Source organism: Anomaloglossus baeobatrachus, chromosome 5 (genome assembly GCF_048569485.1).
Source record: "Anomaloglossus baeobatrachus isolate aAnoBae1 chromosome 5, aAnoBae1.hap1, whole genome shotgun sequence".
In the NCBI taxonomy this organism is placed as follows: Eukaryota; Metazoa; Chordata; class Amphibia; order Anura; family Aromobatidae; genus Anomaloglossus; species Anomaloglossus baeobatrachus.
The window spans coordinates 432,321,254-432,346,773 of NC_134357.1; the positions used below are offsets into that span (position 1 = coordinate 432,321,254).

At 46.5% G+C, this 25,520-nt stretch overlaps 1 protein-coding gene across 1 annotated transcript in view; it reads left to right on the forward strand.

The window, feature by feature from the left end:
- The window catches only part of CDH26 (cadherin 26), a 144,102-nt gene that overhangs the window by 39,204 nt on the left and 79,378 nt on the right, over positions 1–25,520 (forward strand). The window contains exons 2-7 of the mRNA XM_075350387.1: positions 9,879–9,935; positions 10,925–11,041; positions 17,330–17,488; positions 20,123–20,270; positions 24,488–24,654; positions 24,894–25,022. Coding sequence (XP_075206502.1) covers positions 9,879–9,935; positions 10,925–11,041; positions 17,330–17,488; positions 20,123–20,270; positions 24,488–24,654; positions 24,894–25,022 — 777 coding nt within the window. The remainder of the gene's footprint in view (positions 1–9,878; positions 9,936–10,924; positions 11,042–17,329; positions 17,489–20,122; positions 20,271–24,487; positions 24,655–24,893; positions 25,023–25,520) is intronic.

Genomic DNA, 25,520 nt, shown 5'->3' on the forward strand with positions numbered 1-25,520 from the left:
TCAGACTGTTTTGAGATGTATTTTTTCTCTGAAACATCTGTGATTCATAGTTCAACTTACCTGGCTGCAATGATAAAGCCATTGTCTGATACATGCTGGTTGGAGCAGATGTATCAGCTGTCAGGTTCCCTTTAGTGGGTGGTAAGTGTCTGTCAGGGAATAGCTTTTCCATAGGCCTAATAATTGTTAGCAAACAAAGATGTAGGAATTTGCCGAACAATTCTGGAAAAAAGATGATGGCAAGTCGTCCTGACCCAGGTGATTAGAGATGTGGTGGTGATGTTAACCAGCAAAGGACAAAGGACAGGCTGGATGTCCCTGAATTTTCCCAGAAAGTATAGACTGTTGACACACCATGGCCATATAATGCCCACCTACTGATGCCACCACGTAGTTTTTCTTAATTCTTGTGCCCATAGAAAAGTATAGGCTAGAAGTGTGTTAGGTTATTGTACATAGCTACCATTTGCTTACCATTTTGTGTCGCCTACAGATCGTATATAGATCAACTTGTGCATGCATTTGTCATTGTAGTAATGACAATATTTGTGGGATGCTTTGCTGCTTCCAACACTGAGCTTGATGCCGTGGCTCTGGTCATTGGTTATTTAATATTGGAAATATGTACACATCCTGTAAATACACAAGACATAGGCATCCTAAGGCAATGTAAACAAGATATTTTGGAGCAGAAACTGAATGAAAACTTTCCAAATCCTCCTCAAAATCTGAAATCAACTACAAAACTTTGAATTTCAGTTCCAAAAAACTCAGCAAAAATTTTGTGTGCACACGTCAGAAAGCCATGGAACCCATAGGGTGGAGGGGCGACATGACTAGAGGGAAGGGAAGGAGTGATGGGGTTAATGGAAACAGGAATGGTTTGTTTATAAGGCAGAGTAAAGGGATTGGTGGGTAGGAGGAGTTCCCTGGAGGAAGAGGTGGGACAGTTGAGGGGTGTAAGTAAAGGACTTTGACTTACCCCCTCTCTCTTGACTTCCGGATATGGAACGATCTGACTGGAGAGGTTCCTATAAGGTGTCAGGACGTCACCTTCTATTTCTCCATGGAGGAGTGGGAGTATTTAGAAGGACACAAAGATCTGTACAAGGACGTCATGATGGAGGTTCCCCAGCCCCTCACATCACCAGACTTCCGGATATGGAACGATCCGGACGTGCGACAGGATGGCTGCTACCCGGGAGCAGCGGATTCATCATGGCAGTGCACGGGCCCCTGGCAGCGCGGTCCCACGTCTTGGCTGCTGGGGGTTAACCCGTTGGCACTTTCCCCTCGCTCCCCTGTCAGCTGCGGGCGGCGTCCCCCCTCCCTCATATCTCAGGTACTTGCCGTGTGCGGGGGGAGCGAGGAGGAGATGCGAGAGCCCCTTCGGGGACCCTCCGCGGTAGGACGTGGGCAGGGCAGTACTCAGCTGCTGCTCCGGCCGCGGGAGGAATCTCCGTCCGGGCCGCGGCAGCCGGGAGGGGGGCGTGGCTTGGCTGCGGCCTACTTCCGGTCCGAGCCGCGGCCTGCATTGCTGGATGCGGCGGCTCCCGGACGGGGAGAGCGCCCGGCGGTGACAGAGGCCAGCTTTACCCCTCGCGGAAGGCGGGGGGGCTGCCGCGGAGCTGCAGCCAGTGGTGGGTCCGGCACCAGGGCAGGCGGGCCTGGGGCGACGGGTGCCCAGGAAGCGTCGGTGAGTGGGGGTGACGGCAGGGGCCCTGCAGTTCCTGCTTGGTCACCCAGATCAGGTTGCAGCTCCCGGCCGCGGCGGTCTCCCCCAGGAGGGGGAGGGCCCAGCGGACAGAGGCTTTCATGGGGCCCAGGAGGGCTGGATGCGGCGGCTCCTGGCCAGGAGAGCGCCCGGCGAGGACGGAGGCCAGCGTTACCCCCCCCCCCCGCGGGTGGAGGGGGGGCGGGGGCGGGGGGCTGCAGCCAGCAAGGGGTCCGGCACCAGGGCAGGCGAGCATGGTGCGACGGATGCCCGGGAGGCGTCGGTACGTGGGGGTGACGGCGGGGGCCCTGCGGTCCCCGCCTGGTCACCCAGAGCAGGCGTGCAGCTCCCGGCAGCGGCGGTCTCCCCCAAGGGGGGGGAGGGCCCGGCGGACGGATGCCTTCTGGGCCCAGGAGGGCAGGAGGCTGGCGGCTCTGGATGGGAGTCTGCTGGCAGCGGGTCGGGCCACAGGTACCCCCTGTCCTTGCAGGTAGCAAGGGGGGGTCAGGCCAGAAGATAAGGCCCGCGGTGGCAGCCCGTAGGACGGGACGGTTTCCGGGGTTGTCGCCGCGGGACAGAAGATGGAGCTTGGAGGATGGTGCCCACGCGGCGTACCAGGAGGACGGCCGTGGTGGTGGCAGCGCTTCGGCGGCGTCTGCATTACATGAGCCAGAGGCGGTCGGCTCCAGCGAGGAGGAGGAGGAAGCAGCGACGGATGAATCAGACGTCCGGATGGCGTGATTTTTATTCCAGGATATGCCGGGTCGCGGTCGGGTGAGACGGCCGTGGATTTGGCAGGGCTGGGGGGGGGCGGCTGCGGACACGGCAGCGCCGAGTGGGTTGGTGTTTTGACCAGGTATGGGGTTTACTGAAGTGGTGTATACGGTTGTGGAGAGTGCGCATGCACCGCCGGCGGCATGGACGGGATCGGTGGTTAGTAGGCGCAGGTGCGGCAGGCAGAGTGAGGGCGCATGAGGCGGCAGGGGAGCATTTTCGGGCAGAGGCGGCAAGGGCTGTGACAGAGTGAGTGGTGAGGAACGAAGAGGGGGATGAGGTGGTGCGTCTGGCTGACAGTGGCCAAGTGTGAGAGGTATGGGTGCTTCAAAGGCCCGCTGGGGGGGCTCACTTGCTGGAGGATGTGAGGGATAAGATTTGAATGGGGAACGTGTAGCAATAGTTTCGCTGCTCCCCCGGGAACAGTTTCACCTGGATTAGGTTAAGCCAAGTGATTCCAGGAAGGATAAGTAGAGGGAGGGGAGCGCCGGTGGAGGCTCACCCTCGTACATTTGCAACGTGGCTGCGGGCATTTGCGTTTTTTGGCAAGGGTATCGGGGGAAGGAATTGGGTAATTGGTTCGGTTATATGGATCCATTTGGGGTGGCTTGTTAGGTCATATGGCGGTTTAGTCTGGCTTCAGTACGCCGAGTAATTTCAGCAAGGGAAGGTGTTGCGTGCCAGTATGCGGTAGGATCATACGGGCACATCCTTATGGCTGCAGTGGATGGCGGCTCCTAGTCAGGCCCCCCCCCCCTTTTTGGGGGGTAGTTGGCTGTTCGGGGCTTGGAACCCCGGCGACACGGACGATGAGGGTTTTTTGGGGGGAATAGAAGGATGGGTGGTGCAGATTTGGCGCGGACGGTTGTCTTAAGCATAAGTGTTGGGTTGTGGTAAGGAACATAGTAATTCTGCGTCATTCTATTTATATTGGTGGATCTTTGCCTCCTTATTGGAAGTTTGCGCTGGGCTAGGGGACACCTGGTGGTTGTCAGTGGAAAGAGGGGTCAGGAAGTGGTGTTGGGCAGGATGGGTGGGCCATTCGGGGCCCTCCTTGTCACGATTGGGTTTCTCTGTTGGGGGGTAGTGCCGGAAATGAGCCGTATATAGATGTATATATTTCGGCTTGTTCAAAACGTATCTTATCTGGAGGAGTCATCGGTGTATGCCTGCTTGGCTCCAGAATTGTCGGCGGTTTATTATGTGTCGTTTGACAGAGGGTGGGATTTGGTAAAGGCGGTGAGCCGGGGAGCATTGATGGCAAAGGCGAATTTGGAGGCGGCATTTAGTTTGTTGCTGGTCCACCCTGCTAGCTAGCAGGTCTGGTGCTGCGGTGGGGAGGGGAGTTATTATTATGTTGATCGGTGGGTGCTAATGGGTTGTTGTCCCATTTTATGTTCCTTTGGAGGCGGTTATTTCTTGGTGGAGTGGTTTGTGCGTGGTGTGTCCCAGCTTACACCTCTTATTCATTATAGGTTGATTCTCTTTACATCGGGTTGGCGGGTTGATGATTCGTTGAGGTTGATTGTTTTATTATAGATGGTGGTGGATACTCTTTTGGGCCTGTTGGCGCAGGCGAAGACTGAGGGTCCAACGCCAGTGATACGGTTTGTGGGGATAAAGTTTGATGTTATGGTCAGAGGGGTAGGATTCGTGGGTAATGGTGTGGTCCTATGGGCTGCGATAGAGGCAGTTAGGTCAGCTAAGACGGTGCGGTTTCAGGCGGTGCAGTCTTTGCAGGGGCGGTCGAACCACGGGTGCAGAGTTACGCCGCTGGGGTGCGTGTCTGCTGGACGGCTGGCGATGGCTGCGCCAAGGGTGCAGCCATCGGATCCTTTGTGTGTGGTCACGAGGGAGATCAATGATGATCTGATGGTGTAGGAGGTTTTTTCTTACGGCGATTTAGTGGCCGCGGATTGTGGCTGGGTAAGGTGCTACCTGATGGAACGTAGCTGCGGTACTCGGAGGCAGCGGGTCCAGTTGTTTTCTGGTTGGGCATTGTGGGGTAGCGCTTCCAATCGGTGGTAGTGGTCGGGTGGTGGAGGTTGGCAGTTTTTTCCAAGAGGAAGGTGTGCTGTCATTCTGGCTATCAGTTGGTGGAGAATTCGATTAATAGTTGGTTTGCTAATCCTGGGGCCAAGGGTGGCGTACTTGCGACAGTTGGTTTCTCAATTGGATGTGTTTTTAAAAAAAAAAAAAAAAAAAAAAAATGTTATGCGTGGCGCAACCAGTACTGGGGTTCGCCAAGGGAATAGCAGCTGCTGTGTTTCCTTCCAGTTCTGCAGGTCTCGGGAGTTGAGGCGGGTAGCAGACGAGGTGGGCACGGTGTGTCCGGAGGGCTTGTGGAGTCTGGTGTGGCTGTGTTGGGGAGCGGCTCGGTGCCCAGTGACTGAGGTTATTTGGGGCTGATATTCAGAAGTATGGGTGGCGTGGATAACGTTTGGGACAATGTGTGAGGAAGGCCCGGTGGAGTATTTGATGGTGGCGTTGGCAGTGGTGAGTAACGGTTTTCAGGCTGCTAGGCCGGCGTCCGCAGTGGAGCAGAGGGTGGCGGCTGTGGCTGTCTTGTTAAGGATTAGATGTGGAGAGATGTTTTCGCAGGATCTTAGGGCGCGGCAGGCCTTGAAGGGTTTGGTCGTAAGGGTGTGAGGGAGCGGGATACAAGGGTCCGTCTCCGTTGTTTTGTGGCAGCGTTTGGTGAGTGGTTTGTGGCGGCTATGTTCATCTGAGCACGAGCGGGTTTTTGTTTCCCTTGTCCAAAACGGTTTGTGTTAGCCTTTTGGGGGGCTTTGAGATTGTGGGGTTGGTCAGCCCATCTACGGTCAAGAGCGGAGGTTGGATGTTGGAGGATGTGTCCGAGGTGGTGCAGTGGGTTGAGCGCCGGCTTTGTCGCTCACCGAATTAGATTAGGCGGGTGGTGAAGGTTGGTGTTGTTATACGCGGTCCCGGGTGCGGAATTATGTTGTGAGGGCGCCCAGGCTCATTATTGTGTCGCGTTTGTTAAGGTACCATTTTGTGGCAGTGCTGCAGACTTGATTGCAGGTGGCGGGGGTGGGCGCCCGGAATACTATGGGTCGTATTCCTTCTGGATTGGGCTGCCACGGAGGCCCCTCGGTGGGCTCAGAAAAGGGGTTGTGAGAAGTATTGGGAGGTGGGAGTCCTCTTGTTTCGGTGTTACGTTTGGCCTCAGTTGTTATCGGGTTAAGGCAATGGGGGCATTTGAGTCTTTTGGGAGTGGAATGGGTTGGCGTAACAGGTTGGTGTTATCTGTGGGTTTATAACCCCTGGGTTTTTGTGGTGAGGGTGTGCCTCATTTGGATATTTGGGCATTCGTTGGTTCTCGGGGCCTCGACGGTCTGAGGCTCGCCTGAATGTTGCCAGTTGGGGCTGGACGGGTCGATGGTACTGGTCCAGTAAATTGGAGGCAGCGATTTGGTATCTCGAGAAGTTATTTATGAATGTTTTAAAAAAAAAATAAATAAATAAATAGTTGGTTGTTGCATTGTGTAAGACATACCTGAGCTTAATCGTGGGGTAGTTTTGATAGTGTGACCAGGTTGGAATGGCGTGTGGCTCGTGCGATAGGCAGTATCAATCGAGCCTTATTGGGGGGGCGGCGCCAAAAGTTGGTGGCGCTGAACTGGTGGTTTTGGGGATGCGATGGGGGTGCATCTTCACGTGCTTGGTGCTGTTTTGTGGACGCTGGGATTGCGTGGAGGTGTGGTACAAGCTTTTGGTGTGTGGCGGGTCCAGGCCACGTAAGGAGTCACGTGCCCTGTCCTGTGGCGGGGGGTAGGTCTGGTCCAGAGGCGGTTGAAGGCAATGGTAACTGGACAGAGAGACACCATCTTGGTATGGTGGCTCCAGGTTCCGGGATGTTGCAGGCACGGGGTTCTGCAAAGTTGGGGGGTTAATCCGTAGGTGATTAATACCTCATCTCTGGGTCGGTGTGTTGCGGCCAGGGATACTGGGGTGAGAAGTGGTTCCTGGACTGGGCCTACTCAGGGTTGTATATTTACTGTATTGGTTACTGTGTTACCTATTGTTATTTGTTGGGGTCGCCCGTTGGACGGCGCCCCCTTGTGTTAGTATGTAAATAATAGGTAATAAAGGCTGCTGTGGCCAATTTTAAACCAAGTCACATGCAGTTCGTGTATTATTTACAGATGGTATTGGTGGGTAACACACATACAGCACGACTGGAGAATCCTTCCTCAATGGTCAAGAAAGCCATGGAACCCATAGGGTGGAGGGGCGACATGACTAGAGGGAAGGGAAGGAGTGATGGGGTTAATGGAAACAGGAATGGTTTGTTTATAAGGCAGAGTAAAGGGATTGGTGGGTAGGAGGAGTTCCCTGGAGGAAGAGGTGGGACAGTTGAGGGGTGTAAGTAAAGGACTTTGACTTACCCCCTCTCTCTTGACTTCCGGATATGGAACGATCCCCGCCCACCCTCCCTTGTGTTTAATGCCGAGGGGAATTTGGTCTGGGTTGTTTCTTTGTCACAGCAGCGGGGGGTAGGTCTGGTCCAGAGGCGGTTGAAGGCAATGGTAACTGGACAGAGAGACACCATCTTGGTATGGTGGCTCCAGGTTCCGGGATGTTGCAGGCACGGGGTTCTGCAAAGTTGGGGGGTTAATCCGTAGGTGATTAATACCTCATCTCTGGGTCGGTGTGTTGCGGCCAGGGATACTGGGGTGAGAAGTGGTTCCTGGACTGGGCCTACTCAGGGTTGTATATTTACTGTATTGGTTACTGTGTTACCTATTGTTATTTGTTGGGGTCGCCCGTTGGACGGCGCCCCCTTGTGTTAGTATGTAAATAATAGGTAATAAAGGCTGCTGTGGCCAATTTTAAACCAAGTCACATGCAGTTCGTGTATTATTTACAGATGGTATTGGTGGGTAACACACATACAGCACGACTGGAGAATCCTTCCTCAATGGTCATGACCTTGTACTATTCCTTCTATGGGAACCCACATATTCACTGGAAGGATTGTTATGGCAGGCACTGACCCGGAGAGGGAATGTCTTTGTTGCTGATGTTATTGTAACTGTTCTTTGTGGTTAATAAAGGAGGAGAAAGCTTTGAGATAGTACATGAGACATATTCAGAATGAGCTGGGAACTTTCCCTGAACTGGAGAGAGATAACAGGGAGAAGACCACAGATAAAGGAAGGAGCTGATCTGCTTCCTTAGCTCTGCGTTCATCTAAAGCCACAGACGTAACATTAGTTTTGTTTTATTAAGTGGTTGATATTGAGACTGGAAACCATTGTGTTCATGGGCTAGTCATGTTTTAAAATATTGAATGACTGTGTGACATGTTAAATATTTGGTATTCTAAAGCTCACTATACATGCTCCTTCGTATGGGAGCGTCGGGTGAGATAGATGCCACCAAACGATCGGCCAAACCATCCTTCAGCCAACAGCCATCTAAAGTGTATGGGGAGCTTTGATTTTTATCCGCAGATCCATATTTCATATTTGGAGAAAGCCAGGTTTATTTAGACAGCAGTTGCTTGACAAGTCGGGAATAAGATCAATGGCTCAATAGATGAGTTTTCCACAAACTGCCATAAGCTAACAGGAAATGAAATTTCAGCTTTGTGTCATTGAGGTGTGACTGATCTTGTCCTGAACATAGTAGGATAAAGAGGGTGTGACCATGACCGGGCCCGTGCTGCAGGGGGGGCCCGCCAATGCCAGCGCTTACTTCAGCTGGATGTGACTATATGTCAATGTATATGAAATCTGCAGTTGATTACAGTGTAACGTGGCGCGGGGGATAGCCTTTGGCAAGGTACTTATCTCACACGCCCCAGCACATTACATGACGGTGGGAGTCCAGGATAGGTGTTTTTATTTGTTGTGCTCTTTACCTGGGTGATGTGCCTCCACAGACTGCCGAATGCCATGGGATATGGCAAGCCAGGACCAGATGGTTCACAGAAAATTAAGAGAGACCAATGTCCAAAAGTATTGTTGATAGCAGTTTTGCACAAAAAAATAGTAGGCACAGTTCTTTGTTCTATACAGTGCACTGCCTATAAGCAGGTACCAGCACTTCTCGTCAGTTACATGATATGCCAGTTCAATCAATTTATTCTATTGGTTTTGTACCAACAGTCCTGAAAGCTCCCGTCTTCCCTTGTGAGGTCTCCTCTGTAGAGGTTGTGTCGGTACGACTCCTCACTGTTGCATAAAAAGTCCATTGGTCTGTGAGGCACCCTCATTCCTCATAGAGGAATTTGTGTCCCATTATGGCAATCATTATACACTTTGAGTATTCACTAATTGGGTACATCTCATTAACGTCTTTCTCTGTCTATTCCTCTGCACTCACGTTTTTCATTTCACGTTGATCTCTCTTCACCTCATTCACTCTGCTTACCTGGCCCATGTTCCGGTCTATCGGACTTTCTGGTCAATCAGTCTCTGCAATCTTTCACGTTTTTTTTCCCAGTTCCTTGGTCCTTAGATCTTACTATCTACTGCAGTCTCTTCTTTACAACACACACCTATTTAACGTCAGTCTGCTAACTTTTGGTCCTTAGGTCCATTACTCATGAACTCCAGGTCTAAATAACTATAAACTCCTGTAATCTCCTGGGAAGACCCTCTTGTGTTCCTATATAAACTGCTGCCTGACAGCTTCAATATTAACCCCACTCTGTGCCGGGCTACGTACAACTCAATCAACAGACATATTAGAAACTGTTCACAACTCCACAGCAGAAAAGTCAACAATGATCCTAAGGCCACGTCTCACTAAGCGACATCGCTAGCGACAAGGCTGCTGAGTCACGGTTTTTGTGACGCAACAGCGATCTCGTTATGTGTGACATCCAGCAACGACCTGGCCCATGCTGTGAGGTCGCCGGTCTTTGCTGAATGTCCTGGACCATTTTCTTCAAAGGCGATGTCCTGCTGGGCAGGACGCATCGCTATGTTTGATACTGTGTGACAGGGTCCCAATGACAGCAGAGATCGTTATACAGGTCCCTGCTGCGACCTGTATCGTTACTGAGTCGTTGGTAAGGTCTGACTGTGTGACATCTCACCAGAGACCTCCCAGTGACTTACCAGTGATCCTTTTCAGGTCGCATCATTTTCGGGATCGCTGGTAAGTCGCTAAATGTGAAGGGGGCTTTAGCTGTCTTGTGCTGTTACCTATAAGTAACAACTCCAAAGTCAGTGACTGGCTGCAGTGGTCACATAGATATATGGCACATGATCGCTGCAGGAAGTAAACATTTTTTAAATCATGGACAACCCCATTAATGTATTTGTTCACATGTAAATAAATATATGCAAAACAAACTTTTATTTTAGACTCTTTGTTTTAATCATTCATCTAATTTGATTCTCTCTCTCATTACCAGGCAATCACTTCCCTTGGAGAGCGGCCAAAGAGAGTGGTCCAGAAACGCGTGAAGCGGGTATGTGAATAAGTCGCATAGTAAATAAGTAACATACATTGCTGGGTGTGCTTGGGAGGGTAACCACATAAACAACCGCACCCAGATTAACCCTTGAGGCTGAAGCTGTATGGCGACATATCACACAGCAGCAATTTTTTGAGAAGTCTAAAGTAACTTGCATTGACGTCTATGACAAGTGAGCTGCAAGCGACTTGTGACCAACGACAGAAAATCCGATACATTTGGAAACATTTGAAAATCTGTGACTTTGTCGGGGTAGGCCACATGTTGACATGCGACAAACCCACACAAACACGGGGAGTACATACAAAATTCTATGAGTGTGCTTACTTGCATGTCTTTTGGGTCCTTGTGTGTAGGGTACCACACTCAGGTATCACATTAACCAGTTGTAGCCTGCGTGCTAATGCATACGATTAATTTTCCAAATGGACCTAAAAATTTGAGCATGACAGTCTGCTCTGGCAGCTCCTGCTATTCACAAGGTGCCATTCACATCCAAGATTTGCAATTGTGATTGGTCCGACAAGTTCAGGCAAGCACTGCAGTTATCGGATCAGTCATATTTGTAAACTGCAAGGATAAATTTCCACATTGTAAGGGCTACATAAGGCCATATCTATTCCTAAATGCTATGTGTCCAACGCATATTCTCATATACCAATCTCTATGTCCTATGTCTTCATACTTCTGATCTTTACACATATGAATGGCAAAGATTTCAGTCTTATAACTTTTTGTAATAAATATGAATATATAGTTTTAATTGGTTTTACAAGTTTTAGGTGTGTTTTTATGCAATATATCTGGATGATCTTAGTACCTTGGACACATGCAGAAAATGGGCAGGGACCTGTAAGTAAGGGCTCCACCTAGTGGTTATTTCCGGGCTATTCTATAGTGGATCCCAGAGCTGGCATTACGACTAATCACTGTGGCCATCTTAGTTATGAACAGGGAAATTCATACTTTTTCTTTCTATACAGCATGTAGATACCGCAGACAGCCTTCGTCCACTCAGACGCTCCAAGAGAAGATGGGTCCTGACAACCATAGTGCTAGAAGAGAACGACCCAGGACCGTTCCCGAAATATGCTGGAGATGTAAGAATAAGACTGAGCTGCGCTCACGTTCTCATGTAACACAACAATGTACAGATGTCGCCCACATTAACTTGATGGTTTCCCTGATGTATGGTGACAAATATTATTTTGCCGCTTCACACATCATGATGCTGACGTTGATAAGTTAAAGTGTTTTTTTCTCATTGGTTACTGCTAAAATTCAAATAATAAACTAAGGTGTTACTAACCCTCTCCGTGTCCAGCGCTGCCTCTCAGCTGCTGCTCTATTATTCGCTGCAGCGGTGACGTTACAACTCCAGTACACATGACTGCTGCAGCCAATGCGTGGGCACTGCAGTCTTGTGCCATTTATATGGGTAAAGCCTCTGAGCCCAGTGATTGGCTGCAGTGGTTATGTGCGTTGTACTCATGAGGTCATGGCTACAGCTTGTCATGAATAATGGGACAGCGGCAGAGAGGCAGTGGTGTTCTGTTCTGGTTGAGGCAATGTGACTGTGGCCAAATACGGAGTCACTAGTCCAAAGTTTTACTATAAGGAGCCATTCACTTGAATAAAGCCAACGGAATCACTGTGGGCACAGTCTGGCCTCCCTCCCGGCTGAATAATTTTCTTTTCAACATGCACAAAATGTGCATCCACTCAAGTGAATATCTCTGTCGAGACTCTGTCAGGCTTCCTGTCAGAACACTGTTTTTTGGAAACTCCTATGGAGCTTAGTGCATGTGTAATATGGTCAGGGACAGTAGTCATGGGGGAGGACTTGTTTCTTTCACCCCGCCACGCTACATGAAATTGTTGGTCCTGGGTGTGTGCAGATGTACTGGGTGAATTGGCTGTCACTCCCATCCTGCTTACAGCAGGACAAGTTGGGACCCTTCATTTTCCAGAGAAATAAGCCTGATGATGTTAAGAAAACAGTCTCTTTCTTACTAGTCTATGAAACTAAAAGGTTGAACACTTGCAATCTTCATCTGGAAAACATGTCAGAGACACATACAATTGAAACTAGAAGTTTACATACACTATTTAAAAAGACTCATCTGCATGTTTTTCTCACTATCTGACATGAAATCAGAAGAAACCTTTCCCGTTTTAGGTCAATTAGGAACCAAAATTATTTATATTTGCCAAATGCCAGAATAATGAGAGATAGGGAATACATGCATACACTAAAGGCCGCTTTACACGCAACGACATCGCTAACGAGATGTCGTTGGGGTCACGGAATTTGTGACGCACATTGGGCCTCGTTAGCGACATCGTTGCATGTGAAACGCACGAACGACCGTTAACAATCAAAATTACTTACCTAATCGTTGATCGTTGACGCGTCATTCCTTTCCCGATTATCGTTGCTGTTGCAGGACGCAGGTTGTTTGTCGTTCCTGCGGCAGCACACATCGCTACGTGTGACACCGCAGGAATGAGGAACATCACCTTACTTGCGGCCGCCTGCAATGAGGAAGGAAGGAGGTAGGCGGGCCGTTCGGGTCGCTCCTCTGCTTCTATTGGGCGGCCGCTTAGTGACGCCGCTGTGACGCCGAACAAACCGCCCCCTTAGAAAGGAGGCAGTTCTCCGGCAACAGCGACGTCACTAGGCAGGTAAGTATGTGTGACGGGGACTAACGATATTGTGCGCCACAGGCAGCGATTTGCCCGTGATGCACAAACGACGGGGGCAGGTGCGATCGGCAGCGACATCGCTAGCGATGTTGCTCTGTGTAAAGTGGCCTTAAGAATACTATGCCTTTAAACAACATGGTATAGTCCTTATGATGATGTCATGTCTTTGGAAGCGTCTACTGGCAGCATTAGAGTTAATTAGAGACACACCTGTAGATGTATTTTAATGCACACCTGGAACACACTGCTTCTTTGTGCAGCATCATGGGAAAGTCAAAAGAAATCAGCCAAAATCCCCGGAAGAGAATTGTGGACTTGCTCAAGTCTGGTTCATCCTTGGGTGCAATTTCCAGATACCTGAAAGTGCCTCGTTAAACTGTACAAAAAATTATATGCAACAAGATGGGAATGTCCAGCCATCATACCGCTCAGGAAGGAGACAGGTTCTGTGTACCAGAGATGAATGTGGTTTAGGCAGACATGTGCATATCATCCCAAGAACAAAAGCAAAAGACCTTGTGAAGATGCTGGAGGTAGCTGGTAAAATTGTGTCATTATCCACAGTGACTGTAGTAACAAGTACTGTATCAACATGGGCTGAAAGACTAGTCTGCCAGGAAGAAGCCATTACTCCAAAAGAAACATAAAAAAGCCAGAATAATGTTCGCAAATGCACACAGGAAGAAAGACCTTCATTCTAAGATTGAACTTTTTGACCATAATGACCATCATTGCGTTTGGAGGAAAAAGGGAGAAGCTGTGAAGCCTAAGAACACCATCCCAACTGTGAAACACGGGGGTGGCAGCATCATGGAAAGAAGATTATGTGGCAATACTGAAGCAACATGTCAAGAAATCAGACAAGAACTTAAAGCTTGGGCAGAAATGGGTCTCCAAATGGACAATGACTCAAAGCATACTGCCAAACTGGTTACAAAATGACTTAAGGATAACAAAGCCAATATTTTGGAGTGGCCATCACAAAATCCTGATCTCAATCCTATTGAAAATTTATGGGCAAAGCTGAAAAGGCAGGTGCAAGCAAGGCGATCTACGAACATGGCTCAGTTAAGCGGGCTTTACACGCTACGACATCGCTCAAGTGATCTCGTTGGGGTCACGGAAATTGTGACGCACATCCGGTCGCTTTAGCGATGCCGTTGCGTGTGACACCTATGAGCGATTTTGCATCGTCGCAAAAACGTGCAAAATCGCTCATCTGTGACATGGGGGTCCATTCTCAAATATCGTTACTGCAGCAGTAACGAAGTTGTTCCTCGTTCCTGCGGCAGCACACATCGCTCCGTGTGACACCGCAGGAACGAGGAAGCTCTCCTTACCTGCCTCCGGCCACAATGCGGAAGGAAGGAGGTGGGCGGGATGTTCGTCCCGCTCATCTCTGCCCCTCCGCTTCTATTGGGAGGCGGTTCAGTGACGCTGCTGTGACGTCGCTGTGACGCTGAACGAACCGCCCTCTTAGAAAGGAGGCGGTTCGCCAGTCACAGCGACGTCGCAGGGAAGGTAAGTCCGTGTGACGAGTCCGGGCGATGTTGTGCGACACGGACAGAGATTTGCCTGTGTCGCATAACCGATGGGGGCGGGTACGCACGCTGGCGATATCGGTACCGATATCGCAGTGTGTAAAGCGGCCTTAACACCAAGTTAGTTCTGTCAGGAGGAATGGGACCAAATTCCTACCAACTATTGTGAGAAGATTGTGGAAGGATATCCAAAACATTTGACCCAAGTCATACAGTTTAAGAACAATGGTACCAAATATTAACGACATGTATGTAAACATTTAACTTTGCAGAAAGTAATAAAAATGCCTTAAAACATTCTTTGTACAGATGAATGAGGCACCTTCAGGTATCTGGAAACTGCACTCAAGGATGAACTAGACATGTGCAAGTCCACAATTCTCTTCCTAAGATCTTGGCAGATTTTTCTTTTAACTTTCCCATGAAACTACACAAAGAAGTAGTGTATTTCAGGTGTGCATTTTAATACATCCACACGTTTGTCTCTGTCACGTCTCCACCAGAGTCTGCTCCTGCAACTTCTGCTTCGATCACCAGGCGCCGCCATAGTTCCGCCCTGGGCAATGCTGGTGATAAGGGAGGAGTCAGCGCCAGTAACTCTGGTGAGCGCAGGCTCCACCCATCCAGTAAGCTGGGTTTCCCTGGGATCTGCAGTACCAATGGTTGACTGTGGTGGCATGTGTCTTCTAGATGAAGTTACCACCTTTCAGCTACAGCCAATGGGAAGGCACCACACCCTTCTTATTCCCCCTCCTGTGTGCTTGTCACTGCAAGATATAGACTCTAGTTATCATGCTTGTCTCTGGTTCTTGCTCTGTTCTGTATATTGATCCCGGTGTTTTGACCCCTGCCTGCTCTCTTACTACTCTCCTGCCTGCCGTTTTTGTACCTCATTGCCATCTCTGGTTTTGACCTCAGCCTGTTTTCCTGAATACGCTCTTGTCTGCCGATTTTGTCCCTTTTCTGTATCTCATGGTTTAACCCTGTCTGACGACTACTCTTCTTGGGATTGCAGCCTTCCACAAGTAGCGATCTCCGAGGCCCTGTAGTAATTCCAAATCCCTGTATAGGGGGTTTTGAGGTTCTCAAGATCCTGTTTAGTGAGCGGCTTGCCTCAAGCCTGTCCGTGACAGCCATCCTGTGGTTTCAGGCAGATGTTACAGTCCCTAATTAACTCAGATGTTGCTAATAAACCGATCAGAAGCTTCCATGGACATGACATCATCATATGGGGTGTCCCATATTGTTTAAAGGCATAGTACTCAGTGTACGTAAACTTTTGACTTTGCAGAAAGTAATAAAAATGCCTTAAAACATTCGCTCTCTCATTATCCTGGCATTTGGCAAATATAAATAATATTGGTAATCCTAATTGACCTAAAATGGGAAAGGTTTATTCTGATTTCATGTCAGATAGTGAGAAAACATGCAGTTTTTTCTCTTTAGGTAGTGTATGTAAACGTCTGGTTTCAACTGTATGTCATAGTTACAGGCGATGGCATATTGCATAGGTAAAATGTTACACGGTTAGAGGAGGGTTTAATGAGAACCTCCATATTCGTGGTGTAGGGTCACACGAGTCAATGTGTTTCTCTGTGTCTACTATACCCAAACTACATGCTATAATGTCTATCAGCACCATTACCCTTTTTGACGTGTCCTCAGCCGGGCTGATCCTTTTCCTCTACCGTGTCCCCAAATCCTGGCCAACATGGATTTGCAGTTCCAAGTCTCTTGCTGACAGGTACTTCAACTTGCCTGCTATGTACAGTTCAGTCGACACTATTAGCCTACAGTATGTGCGCGTGTTGAGTATTTGGTGCAGAAATTTTCTGCATCAAATCTGCATCTTCTGGCAGAAAAACGCACCAATAATGTAGTGCGTTTTTGGTGTCTTTTTTGCATGTGTTTTTTCCATGCGTTTTTCATAATGAAGTCAATGGGCAGAGGGGCTGAAAAACAGGAAACAAGCAAAAACGCACTAAGGGGTACTTTGCACACTACGACATCGCAAGCCTATGGTAGCTAAGCCGAGCGCGATAGTCCCTGCCCCCGTCGCAGCTGCGATATCTTGTGATAGCTGCCGTAGCGAACATTATCGCTACGGTAGCTTCACATGCACTTACCTACCCTGCGACGTCGCTCTGGCTGGCGACCCGCCTCCTTCCTAAGGGGGCGGGTCGTGCAACATCACAGCAACGTCACATGGCAGGCGGCCAATAGAAGCGGAAGGGCGGAGATGAGCGGGACGTAAACATCCCGCCCACCTCCTTCCTTCCTCATTGCAGCTGGGACGCAGGTAAGGCGATGTTCCTCGCTCCTGCGGCTTCACACACAGCGATGTGTGCTGCCGCAGGAACGAGGAACAACATCATAACATCGGTCCTTCCGAAATTATGGAAATGACCGACGCTACACCGATCATACGATTTCGACGCTTTTGCCCTCGTTAATCGTAGTAAAAAGGATTCACATACTCCGATGTTGACAGCGACGCCGGATCTGCGTCACTTTCGATTTGACCCCACCGACATCGCACCTGCGATGTCGTAGTGTGCAAAGTACCCCTAAGACTTGACATGCTACAGATTATTTTCTGCACCAAATCTGCAAGAAAAAAAATTAAGCAACGTGTGCACAGCACTTTAGAATTCTCATTGTATTTGCTGGCATAAGGATAGGCATGCAGTTTTTTGACAAATCTGCATAAAAAAGTGTAAAAAATGCAGTGTGTGCACATGGCCTTACTGTTCCAAACTGAAGGTTACTTCCTTCTCCAACTCTGACATCACTGTACTTCTGAGAGTCCTTTCCCTTTCAATCACTTTCCATAACCCCCTACTAACAGGAACTAGCTTCCTAAACATGCTCAGTAACCCCTCCCTCTCCATGGCTGGTAGGGGTTAACCCTGTCACCTTTGAACACAGGATTCTGCAGCCCATAGGAGAATAAAACACATTAAAGACAGGCAATACAGCAGGCACATAGCATCACGTAATCTACAGTCTACAGAGAGAGTGCTGGACATCCCCACACCCGTACACATGGCACAGAGCACTGTATAAGGGTAAGCCTAGCCTTACTTGATCATAATTTTTTGGCAATCACTGAACCCATCTGCAATTATTTTATGTTTTCAGCTCTTTAATGACAGATCGGACAATTTCAGCATTCAGTATCTTATCAGCGGACCTGGAGTGGATAAACCCCCAGAAGAGGGCCTGTTCCAGGTCAATCATCACACCGGTCGGGTCTATGTGAACAGACCTATTGACAGAGAGAAGACAGCTCTATTTGTTGTGAGTATGGGAAATCCTGTCTCCTATGTGTCACACAATATACCAGCCCCAGGCGTTGTGCCATCATACAGCATCAGGTCACCAAGCAAACAATGAGGCATTCACCTCCCAGCACAGACATAGTTTGTGTGTAATGGTAGAACAGCCTCTTTATAGGTATAGTCATATATTCAGCAATCCAGCATGTGGATGTTACAGGTGTTTTCCCATACCCTGTCAAGTGCTGCATCTTAAAGTGATAATTGAGGCCTGCTCACCGGGTAAAAAAGTGGCCAGTTTTTGATCTTTTTTTCCTACTGCTCCTGAGAGTATTTTGTGTTATGTTTTTCTGTAAACCCACCATACGGTTCCAGAGACATGGAACTTTTTACTGAGTGTTGATTTGTATGGTCTTTTCCAAGGTGACGTGGCTAACAGGGTTCCCCGGGGGCATGACTGTAGGCTGCTCTGCATTATTACCCTGCAAGACACACCCCCTCATAAAGACTATAAAAAGTAGCACTAAATAAAAAGGTCAAAATCTGATGGTGGATTTACAAAAAAACGGAATATACAGGGGAACAGTGAGGGAAAAAAGGGCAAAAACTGTCCACCTTTGACCTATTGACATGTTCTCTATTAAGTGGGAGAAAGGTTATCCTTATGTGGCAAGCAGCCCCAAAAAAAGTGGATTCTGACAGTTCATTTTTACCACCGATTTGCCGAAGCATTGCGTGTACCAAACTATTATTACTTGCCACCTGCTAGTGCCCACAGATTATATATGAGCGCTGCGACCCTGCGACCATTAAATACGAGGCACTGCGACCACTATATACGAGGCACTGCGACTATAATATACGAGGCACTGCGATTATAATATACGAGGCACTGCGACCACTATATATGGGGCACTGCGACCATTATATACGGGGAACTGCGACCATTATATACGGGGCACTGCGACCATTATATATGAGACACTGCGACCATTATATACAAGACATTGTGATCATTATACAGGTGCATCTCAATAAATGAGAATATCATCAAAAAGTTAATTTATTTCAGTAATTCACAACAAAAAGGGAAACATATATTATATAGAGTCATTACACACAGAGTGATCTATTTCAAGTGGTTACTTCTGGTAATGTTGATGATTATGGCTTACAGCCAATGAAGACCCCAAAGTCATTATCTCAGAAAATTAAAATATTTTATAATAGCAACTGAAAAAATGTTGGCCTACTGAAAAGTCTGTACAGTAAGTGCAATCAATACTTGTTCGGGGCTCCTTTTGTATGAATTACTGCATCAATGCGGCGTGGTATGGAGACGATCAGCCTGTGGTACTGCTGAGGTGTTATGGAAGCCCAGGTTGTTTGATAGCAGCCTTCAGCTCGTCTGTATTGTTGGTTCTGGTGTCTTTCATCTTTCTCTTGACAATACCTCATAGATTCTCTATGAGGTTTAGGTCAGGCGAGTTTGCTGGCCAATCAAGCATAGTGTTACCGTGTTAATTAAACCAGGTATTGGTATTTTTGTCAGTCCTGCTGTAAAATGAAATTTCCATCTGCAAAAAGCTTGTCGGCTGAGGGAAGCATGAAGTGCTCTAAAATTTCCTGATAGATGGCTGCGCTGACTTTGGTCTTGCTAAAACACAGTGGACCTACACCAGTAGATGACATGGCTCTCCAAACCATCAATGATTGTGGAAACTTCACACTAGACCTCAAGCAGCTTGGATTGTGGCCTCTCCAGACTCTGGGACCTTGATTTCCAAATTAAATGCACAATTTACTTTCATCTGAAAACAACACCTTGGACCACTGAGCAACAGTCCAGTTCTTTTTGCCCTTGGCCCAGGTAAGATGCTTCTGGCGTTGTTTATTGATCATGAGTGGCTTGACACAAGGAATGCGACATTTGTAGCCCATGTCCTGGATACGTCTGTGTGAGGTGGCTCTTGAAGCAATGACTCCAGCAGTATTATGCATGGTCTTTTCTTAATCCTTTCAAGGCTGCAGTTATCCCAGTTAGTTGTACACCTTTTTCTAATACACTTTTTCCATCCACTCAACTTTCCATTAATCTGCATGGATACAGCACTCTGTGAACAGCCAGCTTCTTTAGCAATGACCTTTTGTGGCTTACCCTCCTCATAGAGTGTGTCAATGACTGCCTTCTGGACATCTGCCAAGTCAGCAGTCTTCCAAATGATTGTGTAGCCTACTGAACCAGACTAAGGGACCTTTTTAAACGCTTAGGAAGCCTTTGCAGGTATTTTGTGGTAATCATTCTAATTTTCTGAGATAATGGCTTTTGGGTTTTCATTGGCTGTAATCATCAACATTAACAGAAATAAACACTTGAAATAGATCACTCTGTAATGACTCTATATAATATATGCAATGATTCTAATTTATTGAGATGCACCTGTATATGAGGCACTGTGATCATTATATACGAGGCACTGCAACCATTATATACGAGGCACTGTGACCATTATATACGAGGCACTGTGACCATTATATACGAGGCACTGTGACCATTATATACGAGGCAATGTGACCATTATATACGAGGTATTGTGAACAGGCTGTTTGGCATTACGAATTACAAATTCTGAGATTTTTATTTTTTCATACATAGATTCAATTTGATGTTGCAAACAAAGCAACAGGAGAAATCGTGGACAAGTCACTTATCTTTAATGTAGAAGTAAAGGATCTAAATGACAATGCTCCGATATTTCTTAACAGCACGTACGATGTACTGGTAAAAGAAACTGCAAATCTGGGTAAGTCAGAGCCGTGTCTCCGTGGGCTTCTATCCATGCACGTACATCCTAGACCTCGGATCCAGCTACACGGTTTAACCTTCACACGTAATTTACACTGTATGAACCTGATTATTTGTGCCTTTATGTTAGCTTTTGCTGATTTTAGTATGTTTTTTGATTTGCAACAATTTGTTTTTAATTTGTGTCTTAAGTCTATTTTCTACTTCTTCACCTGTGTTTTTTTTGTTCACCAATGTAGGTGTCTTTTATTTTCCCCAAATGCTTGCAGATGTTGTTAATCAATTGCAAAAAGTTGCTACATTTTTATGCAAATATACTCCAGTCCACCAAGAGTGATTTTATGTATGCCTTAAGATTTTGTGCACATCTTGCAACATATTAGCAGTACATGCATCTTTTTCCTCTAAGGCCACATGCACACATTGAGTACTTGGTGAGATTTTCACCTCAGTATTTGTAAAGCCACGTGCACACAATGAGTATTTGGTGATTTTTTTTACCTTTGTATTTGTAAGGCCACGTGCACACATTGAGTATTTAGTAAGTTTTTCTTTAACTCAGTATTTGTAAAGCCAAGTGCACACGTTGAGTATTTGGTGAGTTTTTTACGTCAGTATTTGTAAGGCCACGTGCACATATTGAGTATTTAGTAAGTTTTATTTTTTTTACCTCAGTCTTTGTAAAGCCACATGCACACGTTGAGAACGTGGTGAGGTTTTTACCTCAGTATTTGTAAGGCCACGTACACACATTGAGTATTTGGTGAGTTTTTTACCTCAGGATATGTAAGGCCACGTGCACACGTTCAATATTTGGTGAGTTTTTTACCTCAGTATTTGTAAGACACAACCAGGAGTGGGTATAAAATACAGAAGTGGTGACGTGTTTCTATTATATTCTTACTGATTGTTCCACTCCTGGTTTTGTCCCATTGTTTTTAATGGGTCTACGTATGTCAGTGTCCCCGGTACGTGTGAAAACAGACCTCACAGGTACTGGGAACACGGACGTGTGAAAAAGGCCTTTGGTTGAGTTTACATGTTCTGTAATCATCCGTTAGAATGGATCCTGCAGAGATCCGTCAACATAATAATGTCTGCTGAATCCGTTTTTTTAACACGTGGAGTCTATGGAGAACGGATCCATTAATGGATTGCTAATTAGCTTCCATTTTAACTGGATCCCGTAAGAAAAAGGGATCTGTTACTAATGCAAGAAAATAGATGGCTAAATAGCAATAAGTTACCCAATCTGTTCTCCTTAGACTCCAATGTTAAAAAAACGGATTCGGCAGACATTATTTATGTTAACAACGCAAAAAAAGTTGTGTTTGCAGAACTTTTTTCGTAACAGATCTCTGCAGGATCCATTCTAATGAAAGGTTACAGAACATGAAAACAAAGCCTAATACTGCCATACTGTATTATGTCTATGAATCATGCCCCTTCCAAGTTAAGACCGAACTGACAGCTTCAACTTGCTCTTTGAAGAGATCCATTCATATCTATACACAAGCGGTCAAACCTGCATCATTAAATGGGATGTCCATGTGACGACGTGGACGCCATCAGTGCCTAGCATGGCTTAAATTTCTTAAAATTCAGCTATACATCATGATAGTTTGTTTATAAATGGGGGATACGGCCCCCATTGTTTCTACAAGACTCTAAAGCTGGGTTTACACACTGCAACATCTCAAACGACATCGCTGTAACGTCACCGGTTTTGTGACGCAATAGCGATGTTGTTTGCGATGTTGCAGTGTGTGAAACCTATCAGCGACCCGGCCCCTGCTGTGAAGTTGTAATCGTTACAAATCGTTCAGGACCATTCCTAGGTCCTTTGTTTCCCGCTGTGCAGCATGCATCGCTGGAAAGTTTCAGTGTGTGAAAGACTTTGCAGCGACTTTGTTAGCAACTTCCCTTTCAAAAGGCTGCTTATCAACGTCCCCAACAACCAGCTAGGTCGCTCTGCAGGTCCGGATCGCCGTTGCGTTGTTGGACAGGTTTGCCTGTTTGACTGCTCACCAGCGACTCACCAGAGACTTAGGGAGGTCGCTGTTACGTCACAAAACCGGTGACGTTACAGCGATGTCCTTTGCGATGTTGCAGTGTGTAAACCCAGCTTTAGGAGTCTAGTGTAAGGCTAAGAACGCACTTTGCGTTCTCCTACTTGCAGTTCTAAACGCACGTTTTGGGCTTAATTGATTACATTTTTCAGAACTTTAGCGCTGAAAACGAATGCATATTTACCGCGTTTTAGATGCGTTTTCAGCGCTTTTTACATGCTTTTTCACCTGCGTTTTGACAGATGCGTTTTGAACATCAAGACACTGCTAAATAAAGTTTAAACAATCAAACAGAATGAAAAAAGAGAAAAAAACGGGACAAATCTATATTAATGGAAAAAATAATGAAAATAGATATATTTCATAAAATTATAGCGGTAATATACATTTTATCACTAAAATAGCAATAAATGCATATTTTTCTTAAATGAAATTGTCGGATTATGTATGTGTGTAAAGGGACATATGAAATCATTATTTTTGATGTCCAAAACGCATGTTTTCTGCGCTGAAAAAGCAGATAAAACGCAGGAATTTGAAGGAATCTTGTTTTTTGCCATTTCTCATTGACTTCAATGTTAGCAAAACTGACCTAAAATGGCAAAAACAATTGACATGCTCCTTCTTTGAACGCATGGTTTTTGCCACGAAATATGCAAATTAAACGCAGCGTTTTGAAACGCAAAGCGTGGTCTGAAAAATCATTATTTTCCATTGAATTTGCTGGAAAATCAAAGCGGATGCATTTTGGCAGAAAAAAGGTGCTTCTCAAAACAGACCAAAAAAGCAGTGGAAATGCAGGTGGAAACGCAAAGTGCGTTCTTAGCCTTAAAGTTCTTGTTGACTCATGTAATTGCCTTGGCCAGTGAAGGTCAGATACCCAGACACATCAATTATGCAAACCTCCTATTGTATTACTATGTGTATTGCTAGATGTGATGTAACTTAGCTGTCTCTCCCTCGTCTCTGTCAGAGACCATTACTACTAGGGATATTTTGTATATGTCTTGAAATCTAGCCAATAAAAGCCCAGTCTTATCCACCAATCGTGAAGACCCCAATGGTCTAAATGAAGAGCTCAGGAGTATAAGAAGGATTACTGTCCATTGCCCGGGTAGACTTTTGCTACATGATACCAATCTAGGATTTGCGGATCCGATTGGCAAGCCATAATCGAACCTGGATTATAATACTACATGGACTTCAGCATCGAATGCAAGGATTCGGCTGAGATATCAAGGACTAGCTAAGGAACGAATCCAGCTTGGGACAATCCAGTCACCTGACTACAGGATTTGCGGTCCTCAGTTAGCTTCCTAAATCTGGCATTATTCCATTCTCGGTGGTGTCCGCCAAAAGCGGGGTGCTGCTGGTTTGAAGTAAGTAGCCCTGGAAGCTCTGAGGCACGGACATTCTAAATCCCTGGTGAGCCAGCAGAAGGGTGAGAAACTGTTGCTGGTTACATTCTGTGGTTTTGCTGGTTATGTGCCATATGCCGTTAATTATTTGGGGATCCAATAAAGTCTTAATATTGTGATTATCTCATCCTGTGTTGTCTGAGTAGTGTTCTGCCCACGGTTAAGGAGGTCGGGCATTCAGTTGGGATGAGCCCTGGGCTATGCTGTCATTCTAAAGGCAGCCGGATCAGCGGACGAGAGCACCCACTGACCTCCATGTCTCCACAGTCCCATTTGAGATAATTTTTTTTTAGCTTTATTAAAATTTTCCACTTTTTGGCATTTACAAGCTTTTTGTATTCCTGCACTTTCAACCTTGATGTGGTCTGTAGTCATAAATCAGCTGAGAATAGGTAATAAAAAGAGTTAGAAACTCTCCCATCAAGATGAGCTCACTGATATATTCTTAGTTATTTCATTCTGAAGTCAGCAACAGACTGTACAACAGAGAGACTGTAAAAGGAAAACTGTAAAATTTGCAAATGAGAGCACAAATGCACTTGTGATATTCTTGTCTGATACTGGCCTTTAAAGAATTGGGGGTATCCCATTGATTACCAGGGAGAACTGAAATGAGGATGGTGGTGTGCAGCTCAGTGAGAGCTGAAATGGTTGACAGGTGCCCTGCCCATGTATTATTGTAGGACTTGGGCTCTGAAATTTATCAGTTTTGTTTATCGTTTTTGCAGATAGTCCAGTCTTAACAGTGACGGCCACCGATCATGACAAGGAGGACACCCTAAATTCCAAAGTTAACTATTACTTGGTTAATCAGATACCCGACCTTCCTAATGTGAAGTTCAGTGTTGATGCCACCACTGGATTAATTCGTGGGAAAGGCTGCCTGAATTATGAGGTTTGTTACCATATAGTCTCCTATGAACCCTCCGCGCCCTTCTTACCTTACACACCTAAGATCTACTCTTTTTAATGGGATTTCCCCAAAAATCAGCACTTCCCTGCACAGCAGCTCCCCTCGCCACTGGCTGCATAGGGAACTTCAATATCTCCAATTCATTTCCTACAAAAATATGATCTGAGTAATCCGTTGTTCACTTTCATTGTCAACTGACTTTTCTGATATTTGTCACTCAGGCTGCAAATATCATCAGGCTGATTGTAGGCGCTCGGGACAGTGGAACTGAACCCTTGGCAAGCACAACCACCGTCATTCTCCGTTTAGAGGATGGGAATACTAACATGCCTGTCTTCCTCAGCAACAATGTGAGTATTATCCATGTTTATATTATTTGACAGATGACATGATCTTATTTGTACATTTTCTTTTTTCCCAATTAAAATCGGTCCATAAATTTGTGCTGATTAATTCCATAATAAATCTTTATAAGGGTTTGGGATCTGTGCTATACAACCCTCTTGTCACACAATCATAAGGGTAAATCAATTTTTGTATGCTGGACACTATATTTATAACCTGTAAAGAGTCAGGTGGGAGAGTCTGCTGTGTGGAGGATTCATGGTGTCCATCCCCACCCCACCAGCTTTCTTGGACATCCCCTCTCTCTTCCAAACCTGGCCCTTGCACCACTGTTTTGTCCTACCTGACCCTTCACAGAGCAGTAAGCTTGGACTCATTACACTGCGGAACATCAAATACCATGTGAGCTATTAGATACCTTGCAAGGGCCTGTGAACGTCTCACAATTACTAAGCAGTTTACTCTTGTTTTTGAGAGAAACTTTGCTATTAAATTTTTTTTTT